A 24,417-nucleotide genomic window follows, 5' to 3' on the forward strand; every position below is an offset into this window, starting at 1 on the left:
AGCCCGCATGCCCAGCCACCGCATGCCTCAACAGCTTTTGTTTGGCCGGATCGAGGGGGCTAAACGGGCGCGGCACGGGCTAGAGAAGAGATGGAGTGATGTGGTACAGGAGGACGTGGAGCTGAGTGGACTTGCCGATGACTGGTACCAGCGGTGTCAAGATCGGCCTCTCTGGACACACACACCCACACACACCGACACATCCACATACACACACACCCCCCCCCACACACCCACATACACACCCCCCCCCCCCACACACCCACATACACCCACACACACACCTACACCCACACACACACCCACACACACACATACCCACACACATACACCCACACACACACCACACACACACCACACACACACACACACACACCACACACACACCCACACAGACACCACACACACACCCACACAGACACCACACACACACCCACACATCCACATACACACCCCCCCCCCCACACACCCACCCACACACACACCTACACCCACACACACACCCACACACACACATACCCACACACATACACACACACACCCACACACACACCACACACACACCACACACACCACACACACACCCACACAGACACCACACACACACGCCGACGACAGGAGAGATCGTTTTAATCATGGACATGATGCCTCACACAGCCACGAGATTAACACAGAGGGGGTCTCGATTAACACAGAGAGATCCACAGAGACCCACAAAAAGCCACAGAGATACGTAGAAACCCATAGAGACCCACAGAGAGACCCACAGAGAGACCCATAGAGAAACCCACAGAGACCCACAGAGAGACCCAAATAGAGACCCACAGAGACCCACAGAGACCCACAGAGAGACCCACAGAGAGACCCATAGAGAAACCCACAGAGACCCACAGAGAGACCCAAATAGAGACCCACAGAGACCCACAGAGACCCACAGAGAGACCCACAGAGAGACCCATAGAGAAACCCACAGAGACCCACAGAGAGACCCAAATAGAGACCCACAGAGACCCACAGAGACCCACAGAGAGACCCACACAGAGACCCACAGAGACCCACAGAGACCCGCAGAGACCCACACAGCCTCACAGAGAGACCCACAGAAACCCACAGAGACCCACAGAGACCCACAGAGACTCACAGAGAGACCCACAGAGACCTACAGAGACCCACAGAGACCCACAGAGACCCATAGAGACCCACAGAAAGACCCACAGAGACCCACAGAGACCCACAGAGATACGTAGAAACCCACAGAGAGACCCACAGAGACCCACAGAGATCCACAGAGACACATAGAGACACACACAGCCTCACAGAGAGACCTACAGAGAGACCCACAGAGAGACCCACAGAGACCCACAGAGACCCACAGAGCCTCACAGAGAGACCCACAGAGAGACCCACAGAGACCCACAGAGAGACCCACAGAGACCCACAGAGACCCACAGAGACCCACACAGAGAGACCCACAGAGACCCACAGAGACCCACACCAGACCGACAGTGGACACGGGGTTGGGTGGTCCCCCTTTTGCTCGACCCCCCTTGCTAGAGCCCCTGCTGCTTGACCCCCTTGCGTTTGGCCAGCCTCGCATCGCCACCACCACCACCACCGCCACCACCACCGCCACCACCACCTTTGACCTTGCCAGCCGGTGCGAGCGCCGCGTACTGATCTTCCTTGCGCACCGGGGCCCACGGGGGCGTAGTCTCCAGCGTCAACGCCACCACCACCGCCGCCCGCCACCACCACCACCACCACCTCCACCAGCTCCTCCTCCAGAATCGTAGGGGCTCTCCTGGTTGACTTTCTGGTAGATGTCGTACTCTACAATCTTAGCGGCGGGAGGGGAGGGGAGCGGGTTGAGGGTGAGGGTTGTGGGTGAGGGTTGTGGGGTGAGGGGTTGTGGGTGAGGGTTGTGGGTGAGGGTTGTGGGTGAGGGTTGGGGGTGAGAGTTGGGGGTGAGGGTCATGGGTGAGGGTTGTGGGTGAGGGTTGTGGTGAGGGTTGTGGGTGAGGGTTGTGGGTGAAGGTTGTGGGTGAGGGTTGTGGGTGAGGGTTGTGGGGTGAGGGTTGTGGGTGAGGGTTGTGGGTGAAGGTTGGGGGTGAGGTTGTGGGTGAGGGTTGTGGGTGAGGGTTGTGGGTGAGGGTTGTGGGTGAGGGTTGTGGGTGAGGGTTGTGGGGTGAGGGTTGTGGGTGAGGGTTGGGGGTGAGGGTTGTGGGTGAGGGTTGTGGGTGAGGGTTGTGGGTGAGGGTTGTGGGGTGAGGGTTGTGGTGAGGGTTGTGGGTGAGGGTTGTGGGTGAGGGTTGTGGGTGAGGGTTGTGGGTGAGGGTTGTGGGTGAGGGTTGTGGGTGAGGGTTGTGGGGTGAGGGTTGTGGGTGAGGGTTGTGGGTGAGGGTTGGGGGTGAGGGTTGTGGGTGAGGGTTGTGGGTGAGGGTTGTGGGTGAGGGTTGTGGGTGAGGGTTGTGGGTGAGGGTTGTGGGTGAGGGTTGTGAGTGAGGGTTGTGAGTGAGGGTTGTGGGTGAGGGTTGTGGGTGAGGGTTGTGGTGAGGGTTGTGGGGTGAGGGTTGTGGGTGAGGGTTGTGGGGTGAGGGTTGTGGGTGAGGGTTGTGGGTGAGGGTTGGGGGTGAGGGTTGTGGGTGAGGGTTGTGGGTGAGGGTTGTGGGTGAGGGTTGTGGGTGAGCGTTGTGGGTGAGGGTTGTGGGTGAGGGTTGTCGAGTGAGGGTTGTGGGTGAGGGTTGTGGGTGAGGGTTGTGGGTGAGGGTTGTGGGGTGAGGGTTGTGGTGAGGGTTGTGGGTGAGGGTTGGGGGTGAGGGTTGTGGGTGAGGGTTGTGGGTGAGGGTTGTGGGTGAGGGTTGTGGGTGAGGGTTGTGGGTGAGGGTTGTGGTGAGGTTGTGGGGTGAGGGTTGTGGGTGAGGGTTGTGGGGTGAGGGTTGTGGGGTGAGGGTTGTGGGGTGAGGGTTGGGGTGAGGGTTGTGGGTGAAGGTTGGGGGTGAGGGTTGGGGGTGAGGGTTGGGGGTGAGGGTTGTGGGTGAAGGTTGGGGGTGAGAGTTGTGGGTGAGGGTTGAGGGTGAGCGTTGGGGTGAGGGTTGGGGGTGAGGGTTGTGGGTGAAGGTTGGGGTGAGGGTTGTGGGTGAGCGTTGGGGGTGAGGGTTGGGGGTGAGGGTTGTGGGTGAGCGTTGGGGGTGAGGGTTGTGGGTGAGGGTTGGGGGTGAGGGTTGTGGGTGAGGGTTGTGGGTGAGGGTTGTGGGTGAAGGTTGGGGGTGAGGGTTGTGGGTGAAGGTTGGGGTGAGGGTTGTGGGTGAAGGTTGGGGGTGAGGGTTGTGGGTGAGGGTTGTGGGTGAGGGTTGTGAGTGAGGGTTGTGGGTGAGGGTTGTGGGGTGAGGGTTGGTGGGTGAGGGTTGTGGGTGAGAGTTGTGGGTGAAGGTTGTGGGTGAGGGTGTGGGTGAGGGTTGTGGGTGAGGGTTGTGGGTGAGGGTTGTGGGTGAGGGTTGTGGGTGAGGGTTGTGGGTGAGGGTTGTGGGTGAGGGTTGTGGGGTGAGGGTTGTGGGGTGAGGGTTGTGGGTGAGGGTTGTGGGTGAGGGTTGTGGGTGAGGGTTGTGGGTGAGGGTTGTGGGGTGAGGGTTGTGGGTGAGGGTTGGGGGTGAGGGTTGGGGGTGAGGGTTGTGGGTGAGGGTTGTGGGTGAGGGTTGTGGGTGAGGGATGTGGGTGAGGGTGTGGTGAGGGTTGTGGGGTGAGGGTTGTGGGTGAGGGTTGGGGGTGAGGGTGGGGGTGAGGGTTGTGGGTGAGGGTTGTGGGTGAGGGTTGTGGGTGAGGGATGTGGGTGAGGGTTGTGGGTGAGGGTTGTGGGGTGAGGGTTGTGGGTGAGGTTGTGGGTGAGGGTTGTGGGTGAGGGTTGTGGGTGAGGGTTGTGGGTGAGGGTTGTGGGTGAGGGTTGTGGGTGAGGGTTGTGGGTGAGGGTTGTGGGTGAGGGTTGTGGGGTGAGGGTTGTGGGGTGAGGGTTGTGGGTGAGGGTTGTGGGGTGAGGGTTGTGGGTGAGGGTGTGGGTGAGGGTTGTGGGTGAGGGTTGTGGGTGAGGGTTGGGGGTGAGGGTTGTGGGTGAGGGTTGTGGGTGAGGGTTGTGGGGTGAGGGTTGGGAGGGGGTGAGGGTTGTGGGGTGAGGGTTGGTGGGTGAGGGTTGTGGGTGAGGGTTGTGGGTGAGGGTTGTGGGTGAGGGTTGTGGGTGAGGGTTGTGGGTGAGGGTGTGGGTGAGGGTTGGGTGGGGTGTGGGTGTGTGGGTGAGGGTTGTGGGTGAGGGATGTGGGTGAGGGTTGTGGGGTGAGGGTTGTGGGGTGAGGGTTGTGGGTGAGGTTGTGGGTGAGGGTTGGGGTGAGGGTTGTGGGTGAGGGTTGTGGGGTGAGGGTTGTGGGTGAGGGTTGTGGGTGAGGGTTGTGGGTGAGGGTTGTGGGGTGAGGGTTGTGGGTGAGGGTGGGTGAGGGTTGTGGTGAGGGTTGTGGGTGAGGGTTGTGGGTGAGGGTTGTGGGTGAGGGTTGTGGGTGAGGGTTGTGGGGTGAGGGTGTGGGTGAGGTGGGGTGAGGGTTGTGGAGTGAGGGTTGTGGGTGAGGGTTGTGGTGAGGGTTGTGGGGTGAGGGTTGTGGGTGAGGGTTGTGGGGTGAGGGTTGTGGGTGAGGGTTGTGGGTGAGGGTTGGGGTGAGGGTTGTGGGTGAGGGTTGTGGGTGAGGGTTGTGGGGTGAGGGTTGTGGGTGAGGGTTGTGGGTGAGGGTTGTGGGTGAGGGTTGTGGGTGGGTGGGTGAGGGTTGTGGGTGAGGGTTGTGGGTGAGGGTTGGGGGTGAGGGTTGGGGGTGAGGGTGGGTGAGGGTTGGGGGTGAGGGTTGTGGGTGAGGGTTGTGGGTGAGGGTTGTGGGTGAGGGTTGTGGGGTGAGGGTTGTGGGTGAGGGTGGGGGTGAGGGTTGGGTGAGGGTTGTGGGTGAGGGTTGTGGGGTGAGGGTTGTGGGTGAGGGTTGTGGTGAGGGTTGTGGGTGAGGGTTGGGGTGAGGTTGGGGGTGAGGGTTGGGGGTGAGGGTTGTGGGGTGAGGGTTGTGGGTGAGGGTTGTGGGGTGAGGGTTGTGGGTGAGGGTTGAGGGTGAGGGTTGTGGGGTGAGGGTTGTGGGTGAGGGTTGTGGGTGAGGGTTGTGGGGGTGAGGGTTGTGGGTGAGGGTTGTGGGTGAGGGTTGTGGTGAGGGTTGTGGGTGAGGGTTGTGGGTGAGGGTTGTGGGTGAGAGTTGTGGGTGAGGGTTGTGGGTGAGGGTTGTGGGTGAGGGTTGTGGGGTGAGGGTTGTGGTGAGGGTTGTGGGTGAGGGTTGTGGTTGTGGGTGAGGGTTGTGGGTGAGGGTTGTGGGTGAGGGTTGTGGGTGAGGGTTGTGGGTGAGGGTTGTGGGTGAGGGTTGTGGGTGAGGGTTGTGGGGTGAGGGTTGTGGGTGAGAGGTTGTGGGTGAGGGGGTTGTGGGGTGAGGGTTGTGGGGTGAGGGTTGTGGGTGAGGGTTGGGTTTGGGTGAGGGTTGTGGGTGAGGGTTGTGGGTGAGGGTTTGGGGTGAGGGTTGTGGGTGAGGGTTGTGGGTGAGGGTTGTGGGTGAGGGTTGTGGGGTGAGGGTTGTGGGTGAGGGTTGTGGGTGAGGGTTGTGGGGTGAGGGTTGTGGGGTGAGGGTTGTGGGGTGAGGGTTGTGGGTGAGGGTTGTGGGTGAGGGTTGTGGGGTGAGGGTTGTGGGTGAGGGTTGTGGGGTGAGGGTTGTGGGTGAGGGTTGTGGGTGAGGGTTGTGGGGTGAGGGTTGTGGGGTGAGGGTTGTGGGTGAGGGTTGTGGGTGAGGGTTGTGGGTGAGGGTTGTGGGGTGAGGGTTGTGGTGTGGGTGTGGGTGTGGGGTGAGGGTTGTGGGTGAGGGTTGTGGGGTGAGGGTTTGTGGGGTGAGGGTTGTGGGGGTGAGGGTTGTGGGTGAGGGTTGTGGGGGTGGGGAGGGTTGTGGGTGAGGGTTGTGGGTGAGGGTTGTGGGGTGAGGGTTGTGGGTGAGGGTTGTGGGTGAGGGTGTGGGTGAGGGTTGTGGGTGAGGGTTGTGGGTGAGGGTTGTGGGTGAGGGTTGTGGGTGAGGGTTGTGGGTGAGGGTGTGGGGTGAGGGTTGTGGGGTGAGGGTTGTGGGAGGTTGTGGGTGAGGGTTGTGGGGTGAGGGTTGTGGTGAGGGTTGTGGGTGAGGGTTGTGGGGTGAGGGTTGTGGGTGAGGGTTGTGGGGTGAGGGTTGTGGGTGAGGGTTGTGGGGTGTGGTGGGTTGTGGGTGAGGGTTGTGGGGTGAGGGTTGTGGGTGAGGGTTGTGGGTGAGGGTTGTGGGTGAGGGTTGTGGGGTGGGTTGTGGGGTGAGGGTTGTGGGTGAGGTTGTGGGGTGAGGGTTGTGGGTGAGGTGTGGGTGAGAGGGTTGTGGGTGAGGGTTGGGTGGGTGTGGGGTGGTGGGGTGAGGGTTGTGGGTGAGGGTTGTGGGGTGAGGGTTGTGGGTGAGGGTTGTGGGTGAGGGTTGTGGGTGAGGGTTGTGGGTGAGGGTTGTGGGGTGAGGGTTGTGGGGTGAGGGTTGTGGGTGAGGGTTGTGGGGTGAGGGTTGTGGGTGAGGGTTGTGGGGTGAGGGTTGTGGGTGAGGGTTGTGGGTGAGGGTTGTGGGTGAGGGTTGTGGGTGAGGTTGTGGGGTGAGGGTTGTGGGTTGTGGAGGGTTGTGGGTGAGGGTTGTGGGGTGAGGGTTGTGGGGTGAGGGTTGTGGGGTGAGGGTTGTGGGGTGAGGGTTGTGGGTGAGGGTTGTGGGGTGAGGGTTGTGGGTGAGGGTTGTGGGGTGAGGGTTGTGGGTGTGAGGGTTGTGGGTGAGGGTTGTGGGGTGAGGGTTGTGGGTGAGGGTTGTAGGTGAGGGTTGTGGGGTGAGGGTTGTGGGGTGAGGGTTGTGGGGTGAGGGTTGTGGGTGAGGGTTGTGGGGTGAGGGTTGTGGGTGAGGGTTGTGGGTGAGGGTTGTGGGGTGAGGGTTGTGGGGTGAGGGTTGTGGGTGAGGGTTGTGGGTGAGGGTTGTGGGGTGAGGGTTGTGGGTGAGGGTTGTGGGGTGAGGGTTGTGGGGTGAGGGTTGTGGGGTGAGGGTTGTGGGTGAGGGTTGTGGGGTGAGGGTTGTGGGGTGAGGGGTTGTGGGTGAGGGTTGTGGGTGAGGGTTGTGGGTGAGGGTTGTGGGTGAGGGTTGTGGGTGAGGGTTGTGGGGTGAGGGTTGTGGGTGAGGGTTGTGGGTGAAGGTTGGGGGTGAGGGTTGTGGGTGAGGGTTGTGGGTGAGGGTTGTGGGGTGAGGGTTGTGGGTGAGGGTTGTGGGTGAGGGTTGTGGGTGAGGGTTGTGGGGTGAGGGTTGTGGGTGAGGGTTGTGGGTGAGGTTGGGGGTGAGGGTTGTGGGTGAGGGTTGTGGGGTGAGGGTTGTGGGTGAGGGTTGTGGGTGAGGGTTGGGTGTTGGGTGAGGGTTGTGGGTGAGGGTTGTGGTTGAGGGTTGGGTGTTGGGTGAGAGTTGTGGGTGAGGGTTGTGGGTGAGGGTTGTGGTGAGGGTTGGGTGTTGGGTGAGGGTTGGGGGGTGAGGGTTGTGGGTGAGGGTTGTGGTTGAGGGTTGGGTGTTGGGTGAGGGTTGGGGGGTGAGGGTTGGGGGTGAGGGTTGTGGGTGAGGGTTGTGGGGTGAGGGTTGTGGGTGAGGGTTGTGGGTGAGGGTTGTGGGTGAGGGTTGGGGGGTGAGGGTTGTGGGGTGAGGGTTGTGGGTGAGGGTTGTGGTGAGGGTTGGGTGTTGGGTGAGGGTTGGGGGGTGAGGGTTGTGGGTTGAGGGTTGTGGGTGAGGGTTGTGGGTGAGGGTTGGGTGTTGGGTGAGGGTTGGGGGGTGAGGGTTGTGGGGTGAGGGTTGTGGGTGAGGGTTGTGGGTGAGGGTTGGGTGTTGGGTGAGGGTTGGGGTGTGAGGGTTGTGGGGTGAGGGTTGTGGGTGAGGGTTGTGGGTGAGGGTTGGTGTTGGGTGAGGGTTGGGGGGTGAGGGTTGTGGGGTGAGAGTTGTGGGTGAGGGTTGTGGGTGAGGGTTGTGGTTGAGGGTTGGGTGTTGGGTGAGGGTTGGGGGGTGAGGGTTGTGGGTGAGGGTTGTGGGTGAGGGGTTGTGGGTGAGGGTGTTGTGGGTGAGGGTTGTGGGGTGAGAGTTGTGGGTGAGGGTTGGGGGGTGAGGGTTGTGGGTGAGGGTTGGGGTGAGGGTTGTGGGTGAGGGTTGGGGGGTGAGGGTTGGGGGTGAGGGTTGTGGGTGAGCATTGTGGGTGAGGGTTGTGGGTGAGCGTTGTGGGTGAGGGTTGTGGGTGAGGGTTGTGGGGTGAGGGTTGTGGGTGAGGGTTGTGGGTGAGGGTTGGGTGTTGGTGAGGGTTGGGGGGTGAGGGTTGTGGGGTGAGGGTTGTGGGTGAGGGTTGTGGGTGAGGGTTGGGTGTTGGGTGAGGGTTGGGGGTGAGGGTTGTGGGGTGAGGGTTGTGGGTGAGGGTTGTGGGTGAGGGTTGGGTGTTGGTGAGGGTTGGGGTGTGAGGTTGTGGGGTGAGGGTTGTGGGTGAGGGTTGTGGGTGAGGGTTGGGTGTTGGGTGAGGGTTGGGGGGTGAGGGTTGTGGGGTGAGAGTTGTGGGTGAGGGTTGTGGGTGAGGGTTGTGGTTGAGGGTTGTGTGTGGGTGAGGGTTGGGGGGTGAGGGTTGTGGGTGAGGGTTGTGGGTGAGGGTTGTGGGTGAGGGTTGTGGGTGAGGGTTGTGGGGTGAGGGTTGGGGGTGAGGGTTGTGGGTGAGGGTTTGGTGTTGGGTGAGGGTTGTGGGTGAGGGTTGTGGTTGAGGTTGGGTGTTGGGGTGAGAGTTGTGGGTGAGGGTTGTGGGTGAGGGTTGTGGTTGAGGGTTGGGTGTTGGGTGAGGGTTGGGGGGTGAGGGTTGGGGGTGAGGGTTGTGGGTGAGGGTTGTGGGTGAGGGTTGTGGGTGAGGGTTGTGGGTGAGGGTTGGGGGGTGAGGGTTGTGGGGTGAGGGTTGTGGGTGAGGGTTGTGGGTGAGGGTTGGGTGTTGAGTGAGGGTTGGGGGGTGAGGGTTGTGGGTTGAGGGTTGTGGGTGAGGGTTGTGGGTGAGGGTTGGGTGTTGGGTGAGGGTTGGGGGGTGAGGGTTGTGGGGTGAGGGTTGTGGGTGAGGGTTGTGGGTGAGGGTTGGGTGTTGGGTGAGGGTTGGGGTGTGAGGGTTGTGGGGTGAGGGTTGTGGGTGAGGGTTGTGGGTGAGGGTTGGGTGTTGGGTGAGGGTTGGGGGGTGAGGGTTGTGGGGTGAGAGTTGTGGGTGAGGGTTGTGGGTGAGGGTTGTGGTTGAGGGTTGGGTGTTGGGTGAGGGTTGGGGGGGTGAGGGTTGTGGGTGAGGGTTGTGGGTGAGGGTTGTGGGTGAGGGTTGTGGGGTGAGAGTTGTGGGTGAGGGTTGTGGGTGAGGGTTGTGGTTGAGGGTTGGGTGTTGGGTGAGGGTTGGGGGGTGAGGGTTGGGGGTGAGGGTTGTGGGTGAGCATTGTGGGTGAGGGTTGTGGGTGAGCGTTGTGGGTGAGGGTTGGGTGTTGGGTGAGGGTTGGGGGGTGAGGGTTGTGGGGTGAGGGTTGTGGGTGAGGGTTGTGGGTGAGGGTTGTGGGTGAGGGTTGGGTGTTGGGTGAGGGTTGGGGGGGTGAGGGTTGTGGGTGAGGGTTGTGGGTGAGGGTTGTGGGTGAGGGTTGTGGGTGAGGGTTGTGGGGTGAGAGTTGTGGGTGAGGGTTGTGGGTGAGGGTTGTGGTTGAGGGTTGGGTGTTGGGTGAGGGTTGGGGGGTGAGGGTTGTGGGGTGAGGGTTGTGGGGTGAGGGTTGGGGGTGAGGGTTGTGGGTGAGGGTTGGGGGTGAGGGTTGTGGGTGAGCGTTGTGGGTGAGAGTTGTGGGTGAGGGTTGTGGGTGAGGGTTGTGGGTGAGGGTTGGGGGTGAGGGTTGTGGGTGAGGGTTGTGGGTGAGGGTTGTGGGTGAGCGTTGTGGGTGAGAGTTGTGGGTGAGGGTTGTGGGTGAGCGTTGTGGGTGAGGGTCGTGGGTGAGGGTCGTGGGTGGGGGTTGTGGGTGAAGGTTGTGGGTGAGGGTCGTGGGTGAGGGTTGTGGGTGAGGGTTGTGGGTGAAGGTTGGGGGTGAGGGTTGTGGGTGAGGGTTGGGGGTGAGGGTTGTGGGTGAGAGTTGGGGGTGAGGGTTGGGGGTGAGGGTTGTGGGTGAGGGTTGTGGGTGAAGGTTGTGGGTGAGGGTTGTGGGTGAGGGTTGGGGGTGAGGGTTGGGGGTGAGGGTCGTGGGTGGGGGTTGTGGGTGAAGGTTGTGGGTGAGGGTCGTGGGTGAGGGTTGTGGGTGAGGGTTGTGGGTGAAGGTTGGGGGTGAGGGTTGTGGGTGAGGGTTGGGGGTGAGGGTTGTGGGTGAGGGTTGTGGGTGAAGGTTGGGGGTGAGGGTTGTGGGTGAGGGTTGGGGGTGAGGGTTGTGGGTGAGGGTTGGGGGTGAGGGTTGGGGGTGAAGGTTGTGGGTGAGGGTCGTGGGTGAGGGTCGTGGGTGAGGGTCGTGGGTGAGGGTTGTGGGTGAGGGTTGTGGGTGAGGGTCGTGGGTGAGGGTCGTGGGTGAGGGTTGTGGGTGAGGGTTGTGGGTGAGGGTTGTGGGTGAAGGTTGTGGGTGAGGGTTGTGGGTGAGGGTTGGGGGTGAGGGTTGTGGGTGAGAGTTGGGGGTGAGGGTTGGGGGTGAGGGTTGGGGGTGAGGGTTGGGGGTGAGGGTTGGGGGTGAGGGTTGTGGGTGAGAGTTGGGGGTGAGGGTTGTGGGTGAGGGTTGTGGGTGAAGGTTGTGGGTGAGGGTTGTGGGGTGAGGGTTGTGGGTGAGCGTTGTGGGTGAGGGTTGGGGGTGAGGGTTGTGGGTGAGCGTTGTGGGTGAGGGTTGTGGGTGAAGGTTGGGGGTGAGGGTTGTGGGTGAAGGTTGGGGGTGAGGGTTGTGGGTGAGCGTTGTGGGTGAGGGTTGTGGGGTGAGGGTTGTGGGTGAGGGTTGTGGGTGAGGGTTGTGGGTGAGGGTTGTGGGTGAGGGTTGTGGGGTGAAGGTTGTGGGTGAGGGATGTGGGTGAGGGTTGTGGGGTGAGGGTTGTGGGTGAGGGTTGTGGGTGAGGGTTGTGGGTGAGGGTTGTGGGTGAGGGTTGTGGGTGAGAGTTGTGGGTGAGGGTTGTGGGTGAGGGATGTGGGTGAGGGTTGTGGGGTGAGGGTTGTGGGTGAGGGTTACGGGTGAGGGTTGGGGGTGAGGGTTGTGGGTGAGGGTTGGGGGTGAGGGTTGTGGGTGAGGGTTGTGGGTGAGGGTTGTGGGTGAGGGTTGTGGGTGAAGGTTGGGGGTGAGGGTTGTGGGTGAGGGTTGTGGGTGAGGGTTGGGGGTGAGGGTTGTGGGTGAAGGTTGGGGGTGAAGGTTGGGGGTGAGGGTTGTGGGTGAAGGTTGTGGGTGAAGGTTGTGGGTGAGCGTTGGGGGTGAGGGTTGTGGGGTGAGGGTTGTGGGTGAGGGTTGTGGGTGAGGGTTGTGGGTGAGGGTTGTGGGGTGAGGGTTGTGGGTGAGGGTTGTGGGTGAGGGTTGTGGGTGAGGGTTGTGGGTGAGGGTTGTGGGGTGAGGGTTGTGGGTGAGGGTTGTGGGTGAGGGTTGTGGGTGAGGGTTGTGGGTGAGGGTTGTGGGTGAGGGTTGTGGGTGAGGGTTGTGGGTGAGGGTTGTGGGGTGAGGGTTGTGGGTGAGGGTTGTGGGTGAGGGTTGTGGGTGAGGGTTGTGGGTGAGGGTTGTGGGTGAGGGTTGTGGGTGAGGGTTGTGGGTGAGGGATGTGGGTGAGGGTTGTGGGTGAGGGATGTGGGTGAGGGTTGTGGGGTGAGGGTTGTGGGTGAGGGTTACGGGTGAGGGTTGGGGGTGAGGGTTGTGGGTGAGGGTTGGGGGTGAGGGTTGTGGGTGAGGGTTGTGGGTGAGGGTTGGGGGTGAGGGTTGTGGGTGAGGGTTGTGGGTGAGGGTTGTGGGTGAGCGTTGGGGGTGAGGGTTGTGGGTGAGGGTTGTGGGTGAGGGTTGTGGGTGAGGGTTGGGGGTGAGGGTTGTGGGTGAGGGTTGTGGGTGAGGGTTGTGGGTGAGCGTTGGGGGTGAGGGTTGTGGGTGAGGGTTGTGGGTGAGGGTTGGGGGTGAGGGTTGTGGGTGAGGGTTGTGGGTGAGGGTTGGGGGTGAGGGTTGTGGGTGAGGGTTGTGGGTGAGGGTTGTGGGTGAGCGTTGGGGGTGAGGGTTGTGGGTGAGGGTTGTGGGTGAGGGTTGTGGGTGAGGGTTGTGGGTGAGGGTTGTGGGTGAGGGTTGTGGGTGAGGGTTGTGGCGTGAGGGTTGTGGGTGAGGGTTGTGGGTGAGGGTTGTGGGGTGAGGGTTGTGGGTGAAGGTTGTGGGTGAGGGTTGTGGGTGAAGGTTGGGGGTGAGGGTTGTGGGTGAGGGTTGTGGGTGAGGGTTGTGGGTGAGGGTTGTGGGTGAGCGTTGGGGGTGAGGGTTGGGGGTGAGGGTTGTGGGTGAGGGTTGGGTGTTGGGTGAGGGTTGTGGGTGAGGGTCGTGGTTGAAGGTTGTGGGTGAGCATTGTGGGTGAGGGTTGTGGGGTGAGGGTTGTGGGGTGAGGGTTGTGGGGTGAGGGTTGTGGGTGAGGGTTGGGTGTTGGGTGAGGGTTGTGGGTGAGGGTTGGGTGTTGGGTGAGGGTTGTGGGTGAGGGTCGTGGTTGAAGGTTGTGGGTGAGCATTGTGGGTGAGGGTTGTGGGGTGAGGGTTGTGGGTTAGGGTTGTGGGTGAAGGTTGTGGGGTGAGGGTTGGGTGTTGGGTGAGAGTTGTGGGTGAGGGTTGTGGGTGAGGGTTGTGGGTGAAGGTTGTGGGGTGAGGGTTGGGTGTTGGGTGAGAGTTGTGGGTGAGGGTTGTGGGTGAGGGTTGTGGGTGAGGGTTGTGGGTGAGCGTTGGGGGTGAGGGTTGGGGGTGAGGGTTGTGGGTGAGGGTTGGGTGTTGGGTGAGGGTTGTGGGTGAGGGTTGTGGGTGAGGGTTGGGGGTGAGGGTTGTGGGTGAGGGTTGTGGGTGAGGGTTGTGGGTGAGGGTTGGGGGTGAGGGTTGTGGGTGAGGGTTGTGGGTGAGGGTTGGGGGTGAGGGTTGGGGGTGAGGGTTGTGGGTGAGGGTTGTGGGTGAAGGTTGTGGGTGAGGGTTGTGGGGGTGAGGGTTGTGGGTGAGGGTCGTGGTTGAGGGTTGTGGGTGAGCATTGTGGGTGAGGGTTGTGGGGGTTATGGTTGTGAGTGAGGGTCGTGGGTGAAGGTTGAGGGTGAGGATTGTGGGTGAGGGTTGTGGGTGAGGGTTGTGGGTGAGGGTTGTGGGTGAGGGTTGGGGGTGAGGGTTGTGGGTGAGGGTTGGGGGTGAGGGTTGTGGGTGAGGGTTGTGGGTGAGGGTTGGGGGTGAGGGTTGTGGGTGAGGGTTGTGGGTGAGGGTTGTGGGTGAGGGTTGGGGGTGAGGGTTGTGGGTGAGGGTTGTGGGTGAGGGTTGGGGGTGAGGGTTGGGGGTGAGGGTTGGGGGTGAGGGTTGTGGGTGAGGGTTGGGGGTGAGGGTTGTGGGTGAGGGTTGGGGGTGAGGGTTGGGGGTGAGGGTTGGGGGTGAGGGTTGTGGGTGAGGGTTGGGGTGAGGGTTGTGGGTGAGGGTTGGGGGTGAGGGTTGTGGGTGAGGGCTGTGGGTGAGGGTTGGGGTGAGGGTTGTGGGTGAAGGTTGGGGGTGAGGGTTGTGGGTGAGGGTTGTGGGTGAGGGTTGTGGGTGAGGGTTGGGGGTGAGGGTTGTGGGTGAGGGTTGTGGGTGAGGGTTGGGGGTGAGGGTTGGGGGTGAGGGTTGGGGGTGAGGGTTGTGGGTGAGGGTTGGGGGTGAGGGTTGTGGGTGAGGGTTGGGGGTGAGGGTTGGGGGTGAGGGTTGGGGGTGAGGGTTGTGGGTGAGGGTTGGGGGTGAGGGTTGTGGGTGAGGGTTGTGGGTGAGGGTTGAGGGTGAGGGTTGTGGGTGAAGGTTGGGGGTGAGGGTTGGGGGTGAGGGTTGTGGGTGAGGGTTGTGGGTGAGGGTTGGGGGTGAGGGTTGTGGGTGAGGGTTGGGGGTGAGGGTTGTGGGTGAGGGTTGTGGGTGAGGGTTGGAGGTGAGGGTTGTGGGTGAAGGTTGGGGGTGAGGGTTGTGGGTGAGGGTTGTGGGTGAGGGTTGTGGGTGAGGGTTGTGGGTGAGGGTTGTGGGTGAGGGTTGTGGGTGAGGGTTGTGGGTGAGGGTTGTGGGTGAGGGTTGTGGGTGAGGGTTGTGGGTGAGGGTTGTGGGTGAGGGTTGGGGGTGAGGGTTGTGGGTGAGGGTGTTGGGTGAGGGTTGTGGGTGAGGGTTGTGGGTGAGGGTTATGGGTGAGGGTGTTGGGTGAGGGTTGTGGGTGAGGGTTGTGGGTGAGGGTTGTGGGTGAGGGTTGTGGGTGAGAGTTGGGGGTGAGGGTTGTGGGTGAGGGTTGTGGGTGAGGGTTGTGGGTGAGGGTTAGGGGTTATGGTTGTGAGTGAGGGTCGTGGGTGAGGGTTGTGGGTGAAAGTTGTGGGTGAGGGTTGTGGGTGAGGGTTAGGGGTTATGGTTGTGGGTGAGGGTCATTGGTGAGGGTTGTGGGTGAAAGTTGTGGGTGAGGGTTGTGGGTGAGGGTCATTGGTGAGGGTTGTGGGTGAGGGTTGGGGGTGAGGGTTGTGGGTGAGGGTTGTGGGTGAGGGTCATTGGTGAGGGTTGTGGGTGAGGGTTGTGGGTGAGGGTTGGGGGTGAGGGTCATGGGTGAGGGTTGTGGGTGAGGGTTGTGGGTGAGGGTTGTGGGTGAGGGTTGGGGGTGAGGGTCATTGGTGAGGGTTGTGGGTGAGGGTCATTGGTGAGGGTTGTGGGTGAGGGTCGTGGGTGAGGGTTGTGGGTGAGGGTCATTGGTGAGGGTTGTGGGTGAGGGTTGTGGGTGAGGGTCATTGGTGAGGGTTGTGGGTGAGGGTTGTGGGTGAGGGTTGTGGGTGAGGGTCGTGGGTGAGGGTTGTGGGTGAGGGTCATTGGTGAGGGTTGTGGGTGAGGGTTGTGGGTGAGGGTCATTGGTGAGGGTTGTGGGTGAGGGTTGTGGGTGAGGGTTGTGAGTGAGGGTCGTGGGTGAGGGTTGTGGGTGAGGGTTGTGGGTGAGGGTTGTGAGTGAGGGTTGTGGGTGAGGGTCATTGGTGAGGGTTGTGGGTGAGGGTTGTGGGTGAGGGTTGGGGGTGAGGGTCATGGGTGAGGGTTGTGGGTGAGGGTCATTGGTGAGGGTTGTGGGTGAGGGTTGGGGGTGAGGGTTGTGGGTGAAGGTTGTGGGTGAAGGTTGTGGGTGAGGGTCATTGGTGAGGGTTGTGGGTGAGGGTTGTGGGTGAGGGTTGTGGGTGAAGGTTGTGGGTGAGGGTCATTGGTGAGGGTTGTGGGTGAGGGTTGTGGGTGAGGGTTGTGGGTGAGGGTCATTGGTGAGGGTTGTGGGTGAGGGTTGTGGGTGAGGGTTGGGGGTGAGGGTCATGGGTGAGGGTTGTGGGTGAGGGTCATTGGTGAGGGTTGTGGGTGAGGGTCATTGGTGAGGGTTGTGGGTGAGGGTTGGGGGTGAGGGTTGTGGGTGAAGGTTGTGGGTGAGAGTTGTGGGTGAGGGTTGTGGGTGAAGGTTGTGGGTGAGCGTTGTGGGTGAGGGTCGTGGGTGAGGGTTGTGGGTGAAGGTTGGGGGTGAGGGTTGTGGGTGAGGGTTGGGGGTGAGGGTTGTGGGTGAGAGTTGGGGGTGAGGGTTGGGGGTGAGGGTTGGGGGTGAGGGTTGGGGGTGAGGGTTGTGGGTGAAGGTTGTGGGTGAGGGTCGTGGGTGAGGGTTGTGGGTGAGAGTTGTGGGTGAGGGTTGTGGGTGAGGGTTGGGGGTGAGGGTTGTGGGTGAGGGTTGTGGGTGAGGGTCGTGGGTGAGGGTTGTGGGTGAAGGTTGTGGGTGAGGGTTGTGGGTGAGGGTCGTGGGTGAGGGTTGTGGGTGAGGGTTGTGGGTGAGGGTCGTGGGTGAGGGTTGTGGGTGAGCGTTGTGGGTGAGCGTTGTGGGTGAGGGTCGTGGGTGAGGGTTGTGGGTGAAGGTTGGGGGTGAGGGTTGTGGGTGAGGGTTGGGGGTGAGGGTTGTGGGTGAGGGTTGGGGGTGAGGGTTGTGGGTGAGAGTTGGGGGTGAGGGTTGGGGGTGAGGGTTGGGGGTGAGGGTTGGGGGTGAGGGTTGGGGGTGAGGGTTGTGGGTGAGAGTTGGGGGTGAGGGTCATGGGTGAGGGTTGTGGGTGAGGGTTGTGGGTGAGGGTTGTGGGTGAGGGTTGTGGGTGAAGGTTGTGGGTGAGGGTTGTGGGTGAGGGTTGTGGGTGAGGGTTGTGGGTGAGGGTTGTGGGTGAAGGTTGTGGGTGAGGGTTGTGGGTGAGGGTTGTGGGTGAGCGTTGTGGGTGAGGGTTGTGGGTAAAGAACGGTGATCCGATCTCTGACCCTCCAGGAATTGCTGTGGGGTCCTGGGGGAGGGGAAATCGCTCAGCCCAGCTGCATGAGCCACAGTCCTAAACCTCGCCCATTTCCCCTCGGCATCAGGAGGAGTGGGGGACGATGCCAACCCCAGCCGCAAGCGATAAGGAAATTCTCACTTGCAACTTTCAACAGCTAGCTGAGACTAGGCCACTAAGGGTTTGAATGGGGTCCTGGGTGTACACCCACCACCGGAGTGGAAGAATGGCAGGCGCATCTTACAGATGACTAGTCGATGGTCAGTGGGCAGATCAGCTCCACGGTAGGTCCTGGTGTCAAGCGCATCCGCTGTTCCGTCACTATGTAGTCCAGCAGATGTTCTTGCTTGGACCCGGCATGCATCCATGATGTGGTGTGGATGCGCCGATGCAGGAACAGCGTGTTGGTAATTACAAGCCCATGGGCTGCACAAAAGTCTAGCAGCCTCCTGCCCTTGTTATTGAGCTGATTTGGCCCATGCCTTCCAATCACTCCAGACCAGGTGCCAGCATCATGACCAACTCGGGCTTTGAAGTCACCCAACAAGATGACTCTATCCCGAGTGGCCACTTTAGCCAGCACCTGTGACAGGAGGTGATAGAAGGCATCTGACTCATCGGCCTTGCCTGCATCCCTCCACTGATGTTCGTCTTCGGCGGAGGCATAAGCAACCGCGACCACCACTGGGTGATGGGAAGGCGAGCCCAAAGTAGCCTGGGGCTGAGAGCTTCCCACACCTCCGGAAACACAACCCCCCTACCTCCTAGTTGGTGCCGGACGGCAAACGCTGTGGTGAGCAGTGCCGTGGGGGGGGCGGGCCAATTTCGATTGGCCTTTCCCTTCAAGGCGTTTGTAGCCACCACACCGGGCAAATGTGGGCTCTGGATGGGTGCGTTAGGCCGGAATCGCCTCCACCTTCAATTTAATTACCACAAACCCACACGTCTAAAATATCTCATGAATTAGCTTGTGCCGGAGGCCTCGGGGGGACAGGCGTCCGTGACGTCTCCCGCCCACCTCCTACGCATTTGCCATAAATATGCTAAATGCCTCTTGATATGCAAATTATTTTGTCAAGGCGCTCTTCTTCCCCCTCCAACCCAGCTTACATATACGCTCCAAGCTTGGTGGTGTTTCATTCTTCACCTGAGGACGGCTGCTTGCGTTGTGGCCGAAACGTCGTGAGAATTATTTGATTATGTTTTATTTTTATTATTTTATTACTTCCCTTCTACGTGCCTTTACCGAAAGAACCAAGAAGATGAATCCCTGCAGTCACGAAAGCTTTAAATCGAAACCCCATTTTGGCGGAGCCAGGAGACTGAATCCCGTACCCTCGGCGTTCCTCCAGACGCGGCAAAAAGCCACCGCGGGTGGCCACGTGGAATGTATGAACGCTCCCTGCGGAGGAGAGGCTGCCACTCCTCTGTCGGGAGCTGGACCGGTACCGCCTGGATCTCCGTGGTATTCAGGAGGTCCGGTGGACCGGTTCTGGCTCCTGCCACCATGAGGGGTGGACAGTCCTCTACTCGGGGCAGGAGACTGCCAAACAACAGGGAGTGGCTCTTGTTCTGAACAAAAGAATGAAGGGGGCGTGGGAGCGTGGCGGTGAGGTGTTGGAAGCTGTAAGCCCCAGGATACTTTGGGCTCGCCTTCCCATCAACCGGAGGCGAGGAGTGGTGGTCGCGGTTGCTTATGCCCTCACCGAAGACGACCGTCCGTGGAGGGATGCGTGGCGGTGAGGTGTGGGACACACGTACACACACACGCACGTACACACACATACACACACACGCACGTACACACGCACGTACACACACACGTACACACACACACACGCATACACGCACGTACACACACACACATACACACACACACGTACACACACACGCACGTACACAGACACACACGCACTCGTCCGCCCCCCCGTACTCACCTGCCGCGCCTGCCGCCGCAGCTTGCGCACCAGGTAGACGAGCGACAGGACGAGGGCCCCGTGGACGACCGCGGACAGGTAGAGGCCGCCGTGGGACGCCAGGGCCCCAGCGCACGCCGGCAGGCAGTCTCGCAGCGCCTCCTCCATCGACAGCAGCGACACCACGCGGCCCGCCAGCGGAGGCGGCCCCGCGCACCTCTCGGCCCGCCGCGGGTCCACCCGTTGGTCGGCCTGCTTGGCGAGCCACGAGCGCAGGTACCAGATGCCGCAGTCGCAGCGCCACGGGTTGGCTGTCGTGCCCCGGAACTCGACGGTGCGGAGGCCCCGGAGGCCGTCGAAGGCGCCGTCTGCGATGCGCTCGAGGCTGGTGTTGTCGAAGACGATCGTCTCGACGGATGCGTCGTCGGCGAACTTGGAGTCGACGGAGAATCGTTGGGAGCATCGGACGACGGAGTTTCCGTTGAGGACGCAGCCTTCGGGGAGGCCGCTAGCCGAGGCCACGGGCATCGTTGAGGCCGCTAGCAGCAGCGCCACCAGCAGTGCCGGCAGCAGCGCCGGAGAGCCGGAGGGGGGGCGCCGGGAGGAAGTCATCGGCGAGGCGGATCCCGGAGGTCTGAGAGACGAAGGGGGTGGCCTACAATGGAGGGGGGTTTACAGTTGATTGGTCCACACCCGAGACAGCTTTCCTTAGAGCCTAGTCTCACATGGTCCTTGAAGTTGATTGGTCCACACCCGAGACAGCTTTCCTTAGAGCCTAGTCTCACATGGTCCTTGAAGTTGATTGGTCCACACCCGAGACAGCTTTCCTTAGAGCCTAGTCTCACATGGTCCTTGAAGTTGATTGGTCCACACCAGAGACAGCTTTCCTTAGAGCCTAGTCTCACATGGTCCTTGAAGTTGATTGGTCCACACCCGAGACAGCTTTCCTTAGAGCCTAGTCTCACCATGGTGTTGGACCAGATGACGCCAAAAGGCGCACAACTCAAAGACAATGCACCATCAGAGTATGAGAGCTCGGGTTAAGCATTTACACTGTTGGAACCTCATTTGCCAGTAGAAAAATATGATAATTGGTTTTTTACCCTTTTATCTGGCAACAAAACTGACACCTTTTTTGCGAGGAGTCATGTTTGCGTAGACCACAATACCTGCAGTCGTAATGCAAACACAAAACACAACTCTGATAATGATATGCACTGTCCTTGAAGTTGATTGGTCCGCACCCGAGACAGCTTTCCTTAGAGCCTAGTCTCACATGGTGTTAGACCAGATGACGCCAAAAGGCGTGGACCAATCAACTTCAAGGACAGTGCATATCATTATCAGAGTTATGTTTTTTGTTTGCATATGACCGCAGGTATTGTGGTCTATGCAAACATGACTTCTTGTAAAAAAAAAGGTGTCAGTTTTGTTGCCAGATAGAAGGGTAAAAAAAACAATTATCCGTTGAAGTTTGTGATACATTTGTTTATGAGATAGAAACGAAATGGTGGTATCTCCTGGATACCAGACGGGGAGTGTTTTGCCTCAAGGCAGGTGTTGTGGGGGGTGTGAGTGCACAGGAATTTCCTGTTTTGAGGTTGAGTTTGGTCACGTGAACAGGAAGTTACGATTTGACAGCCTCTCAGCCACGAGGCTGGGGGTCCGCCATTACACAGAGTTCAAGATGGCGGCACAAATCGCGTGCCAGTGAAGGCGGCTGTAATTGTACATTGTGGGACTTTAAGAAGCATCGTTTATGTTCTTGTAATACTGGTAACGCTGTTATAATGTTAGAATGACCATTCAGACGCTGTCGCCTCGACAGACCTGGTTTTCACCTGAGGACGGCTGCTTGCGTTGTGGCCGAAACGTCGTGAGAATTATTTTATTATGTTTTATTTTTATTATTTTATTACTTCCCTTCTACGTGACGACTTTACCGAAAGAACCAAGAAGTTAGAACGACCGTTATAATGCTGTAAATGCCTTTATAATGCCGTGAAATTGTTACGATAAACACGAGGCCTAGTCAACAACGAAGCCTGCAACTTGCCTTATTGTGAATGTAACTTTGGTATTGATTAAGTCGAGTCAAACTTGTCAAACTTGTACCCAAGTAAAATTTTAATTTTTGGAGCTTTCGTGACTGCAGGAATTTTTCAAGCTTGCGTGCCGTGCCACGTCGTCGTCTTACTTGCGCAGCAGCAACAGGTTGCCGTCCACTCATTGATATGCTAATTCTCTCTGCCCCCTCCCTCTCTCCGTCCCCGCCCCCCCTCCCTATATTTAAGGGACCGTCACAGAAACGACCCCTCTCTCTGTGCCGATATGTGTCCTCTCTCTGTGTGTCCTTGTGATGTCTGTCTGCTTGTATGTATGTCTATAGTTTTCTAGTTAGATTTTTGTTGCTATTTCTCTTATGCCTGATGATGATTGCTTGTGTTGCAATCGAAACGTCGCTATTATTTTAATTCATTATTTTATCTTTAGACGTGACTTAACCGAAAGAACCAAAGAATTGTACCCAAGTAACTTTATTGCGATCCTGAGGGCAAGGATGACGAAATGACTCATTCATAGTGCAGTGGTATATGCAGTGCTGTACATCTGGGGTGCAGTGTGATGATTGCACGATGTGTCTTTGTTTAGCACAGCAGAGTGTTCTCTTGCATAGCTGTTCAGTGCTGTTGTGGGTGCCTGGTCCATCCAGGATCTATTGTTGAGAAACATGTTATCTAGGACAACGTTACGGGCATAATATGACTTTAAACCCCCTGCCAAACTTCCTACGCATTTCACAAGTAGTACTAATCGCATATCTGCATTTCCCGTAAATATGCTAAATTCCTCTTGAGATGCAAATTATTTTGTCAAGGCGCTCTTCCCCCCTCCATCCCAGCTTAAATAGACGCTCCAAGCCTGGGGCGTGTCATTCAGACTCTGTCTTCTCGACAGACCTGTTCTCCACCTGAGGACGGCTGCTTGCGTTGTGGCCGAAACGTCGTGAGAATTATTTTATTATGTTTTATTTTTATTCTTTTGTTACTTCCATTCTACGTGACTTTACCGAAAGAACCAAAAAGATAGGACAATGTTGTTTCCAAGTATTAACAGATGGTGTATCTGTGCTGTGTTTTCCCATCAGTTTTACCTCGTTCAATTCAACAAATGACGTTTGGAGTCGGATGTTCACCCTGGCTCTGAGGGTTTATTGGATGCGAGGTTAACTACTCGGATAGCGGTGCAACGCAGCGCACAGCGAGGCCGAGACGACACTACACTATACACTACACTATACACTACACTATACACTACTATACACTACACTATACACTACACTATGCTATACACTCCACTCACTATACACTACACTATACACTACACTACTATACACGACTATACACTACACTATACACTACACTATACACTACACTACACTATACACTACTATACACTACACTATACACTACACTATGCTATACACTCCACTCACTATACACTACACTATACACTACACTACTATACACGACTATACACTACACTATACACTACTCTATACACTATACACTACACACTATACACTACACTATACACTACTCTATACACTACACACTACACTATACACTACACTATACACTACACTATACACTACTACACACTGCACTACTATACACTACTATACACTACACACTACACTACACACTACACTATACACTACACTATACACTACACTATACACTACTACACACTGCACTACTATACACTACTATACACTAGACTATACACTACACTATACACTACTACACACTACACTACACTACACACTATATACTACACTATACACTACACACTACACTATACACTATATACACTACAGACTACACTATACACTACACTACTACACACTACTACACACTACACTACACACTACACTACACACTACACTACTACACACTACTACACACTACTACACACTACACTACACACTACACTACACACTACACTATACACTACACACATCTCAATGTGTAGAGTACTTCTCGGAGGCAATAACTTTCAGAGGTGACGCATGTTCGTAATGATTAACGTTCGTTTATAATCAACATGATTAACAATGAACATGATTGTAATCAACATGATTACAATCATCACCAACACACTCCTCACGCCCACACGCAACGTGAGAGTCGCGGTTCGAAAATGTTTTTTACGTAAAACAAATTTTTGACTTTAAACTTTCGCGACTGCAAGAATTCTAATTCTTTGGCTATTTCGGTGAAGTCTCGGAGATAGAAAAATACAATTAAAATAAAAAAAATACAATTAAAAAATAATAATAACGATTAAATAATAACGATTAAATAATAAAACTAAAATACAAATTTCAAATAAAAAATTAAAGTGAGTTTGGGTTTCTAATTTTATTCTTATTTTTGTTATTGTCTATCTTCGTAACTTTATCGAAAGAACCAAAGAATTATGGTTTTTTTTATTTTAAAAAAAATTCTGTTACCGGGGTTAGAAGGTAGGAGGTGGAGGAAGATGTGGATGGTGATGTTGGTGATGGTGATGGTCGTGGTCGTGATGTTGGTGATGGTGGTGATGATGTTGGTGATGGTGGTGTTGGTAATGGTGGTGGATGGTCGTGATGTTGGTGATGATGGTGGGGTGGTGATGGTGGTGGTGGTGTTGGTGATGGTCGTGATGTTGGTGATGGTGGTAATGGTGGTGATGACGATGATGGTGATGACGATGGTGGTGATGACGATGATGGTGATGGCGATGATGGTGGTGGTGACGATGATGGTGGTGATGATGATGATGGTGATGACGGTGACGGTGGTGATAATGATGGCGATGATCGCGTGTAATAATTCTAAGACTCTAACCCACACACCTTTTGATTCAATCGGTGAATTCGCGCCCGACGTTCCAATCGCCACGCACGCCACCGTCTTCAGGCGGAGCCGACTGACGCTCCAACCCACCAGATGCAAAGTGACCGGCGATATGAGAACCACAAGCGATGAAAACCCCAACAACAGCCAACACCCAACAACAACCAACACCCAGCCCCTCCCTCCCTTCCTCCCCCAAACTTCGTCACGGAATTATTGAAAATGTTGCCTGGACGTCACCGTGGTTTTGGGGAATGTTCACTACCTCGCCTGGTCTACAGGAGGTCTCCTGCGATCGATATCCTAGAGGGAGATGTTGACTACCTCGCCTGGTCTACAGGTGAGATGTTGACTACCTCGCCTGGTCTACAGGTGAGATGTTGACTACCTTGCCTGGTCTACAGGTGAGATGTTGACTACCTCGCCTGGTCTACAGGTGAGATGTTGACTACCTCGCCTGGTCTACAGGTGAGATGTTGACTACCTCGCCTGGTCTACAGGTGAGATGTTGACTAGCTCGCCTGGTCTACAGGTGAGATGTTGACCACCTCGCCTTGTCTACAGGTGAGATGTCAGGTAGAGAACAGGTCTGTCGGCTGCTTGCGTTGTGGCCGAAACGTCGTGAGAATTGTATTTTATTGTGTTTAATTTTTATTATTTTATTACTTCCCTTCTACGTGGTGACTTTACCGAAAGAACCAAGAAGGTGAGCCTCTGGTGAGTCAGTAGGAATCGGCAAGGCAGGCTTACGCCATGTCCCGATGGTCTGTACCCGATTGATCTAGTTTCGATATGACCTAAGCTGCTTTGGCTTTTAGACTAACTCTCAACACTTTCTCTCGCTCTTACTCACAGTTCGATGTGTACGTCCCGTCCTCTCCGCACATCTCGACTCGTCGCACCGACGTTCGAGTGGCCGAACGGGAGACCGTCCCGATCGATGACTTTTCGAGCAAGAGACCTTTTAACCTTTCTGCCTCCCCCTTTTATGGGTAACCCACATCAAAGCAAAGCCGTCGCTGATGCGAGGGCCTTCTC

The 24,417-nt window shown here is 57.7% G+C and overlaps 1 protein-coding gene across 1 annotated transcript; it reads right to left on the minus strand.

Moving 5' to 3' along the window:
- Positions 1-1,720: 1,720 nt before the first annotated feature.
- LOC144955258 (platelet glycoprotein Ib beta chain-like) lies at positions 1,721-23,516 on the minus strand. Its single transcript, XM_078885536.1, has 3 exons — positions 23,379-23,516; positions 18,500-19,133; positions 1,721-1,837 (listed from the first exon to the last, which is right to left on the minus strand). The coding sequence occupies exons 2-3, from the start codon at positions 19,088-19,090 to the stop codon at positions 1,721-1,723; spliced, it is 708 nt and encodes a 235-aa protein (XP_078741662.1). The 5' UTR covers positions 19,091-19,133; positions 23,379-23,516.
- Positions 23,517-24,417: the final 901 nt, after the last annotated feature.

This window comes from Lampetra fluviatilis, unplaced genomic scaffold (assembly GCF_964198595.1).
Source record: "Lampetra fluviatilis unplaced genomic scaffold, kcLamFluv1.1 SCAFFOLD_587, whole genome shotgun sequence".
Classification (NCBI taxonomy): Eukaryota; Metazoa; Chordata; class Hyperoartia; order Petromyzontiformes; family Petromyzontidae; genus Lampetra; species Lampetra fluviatilis.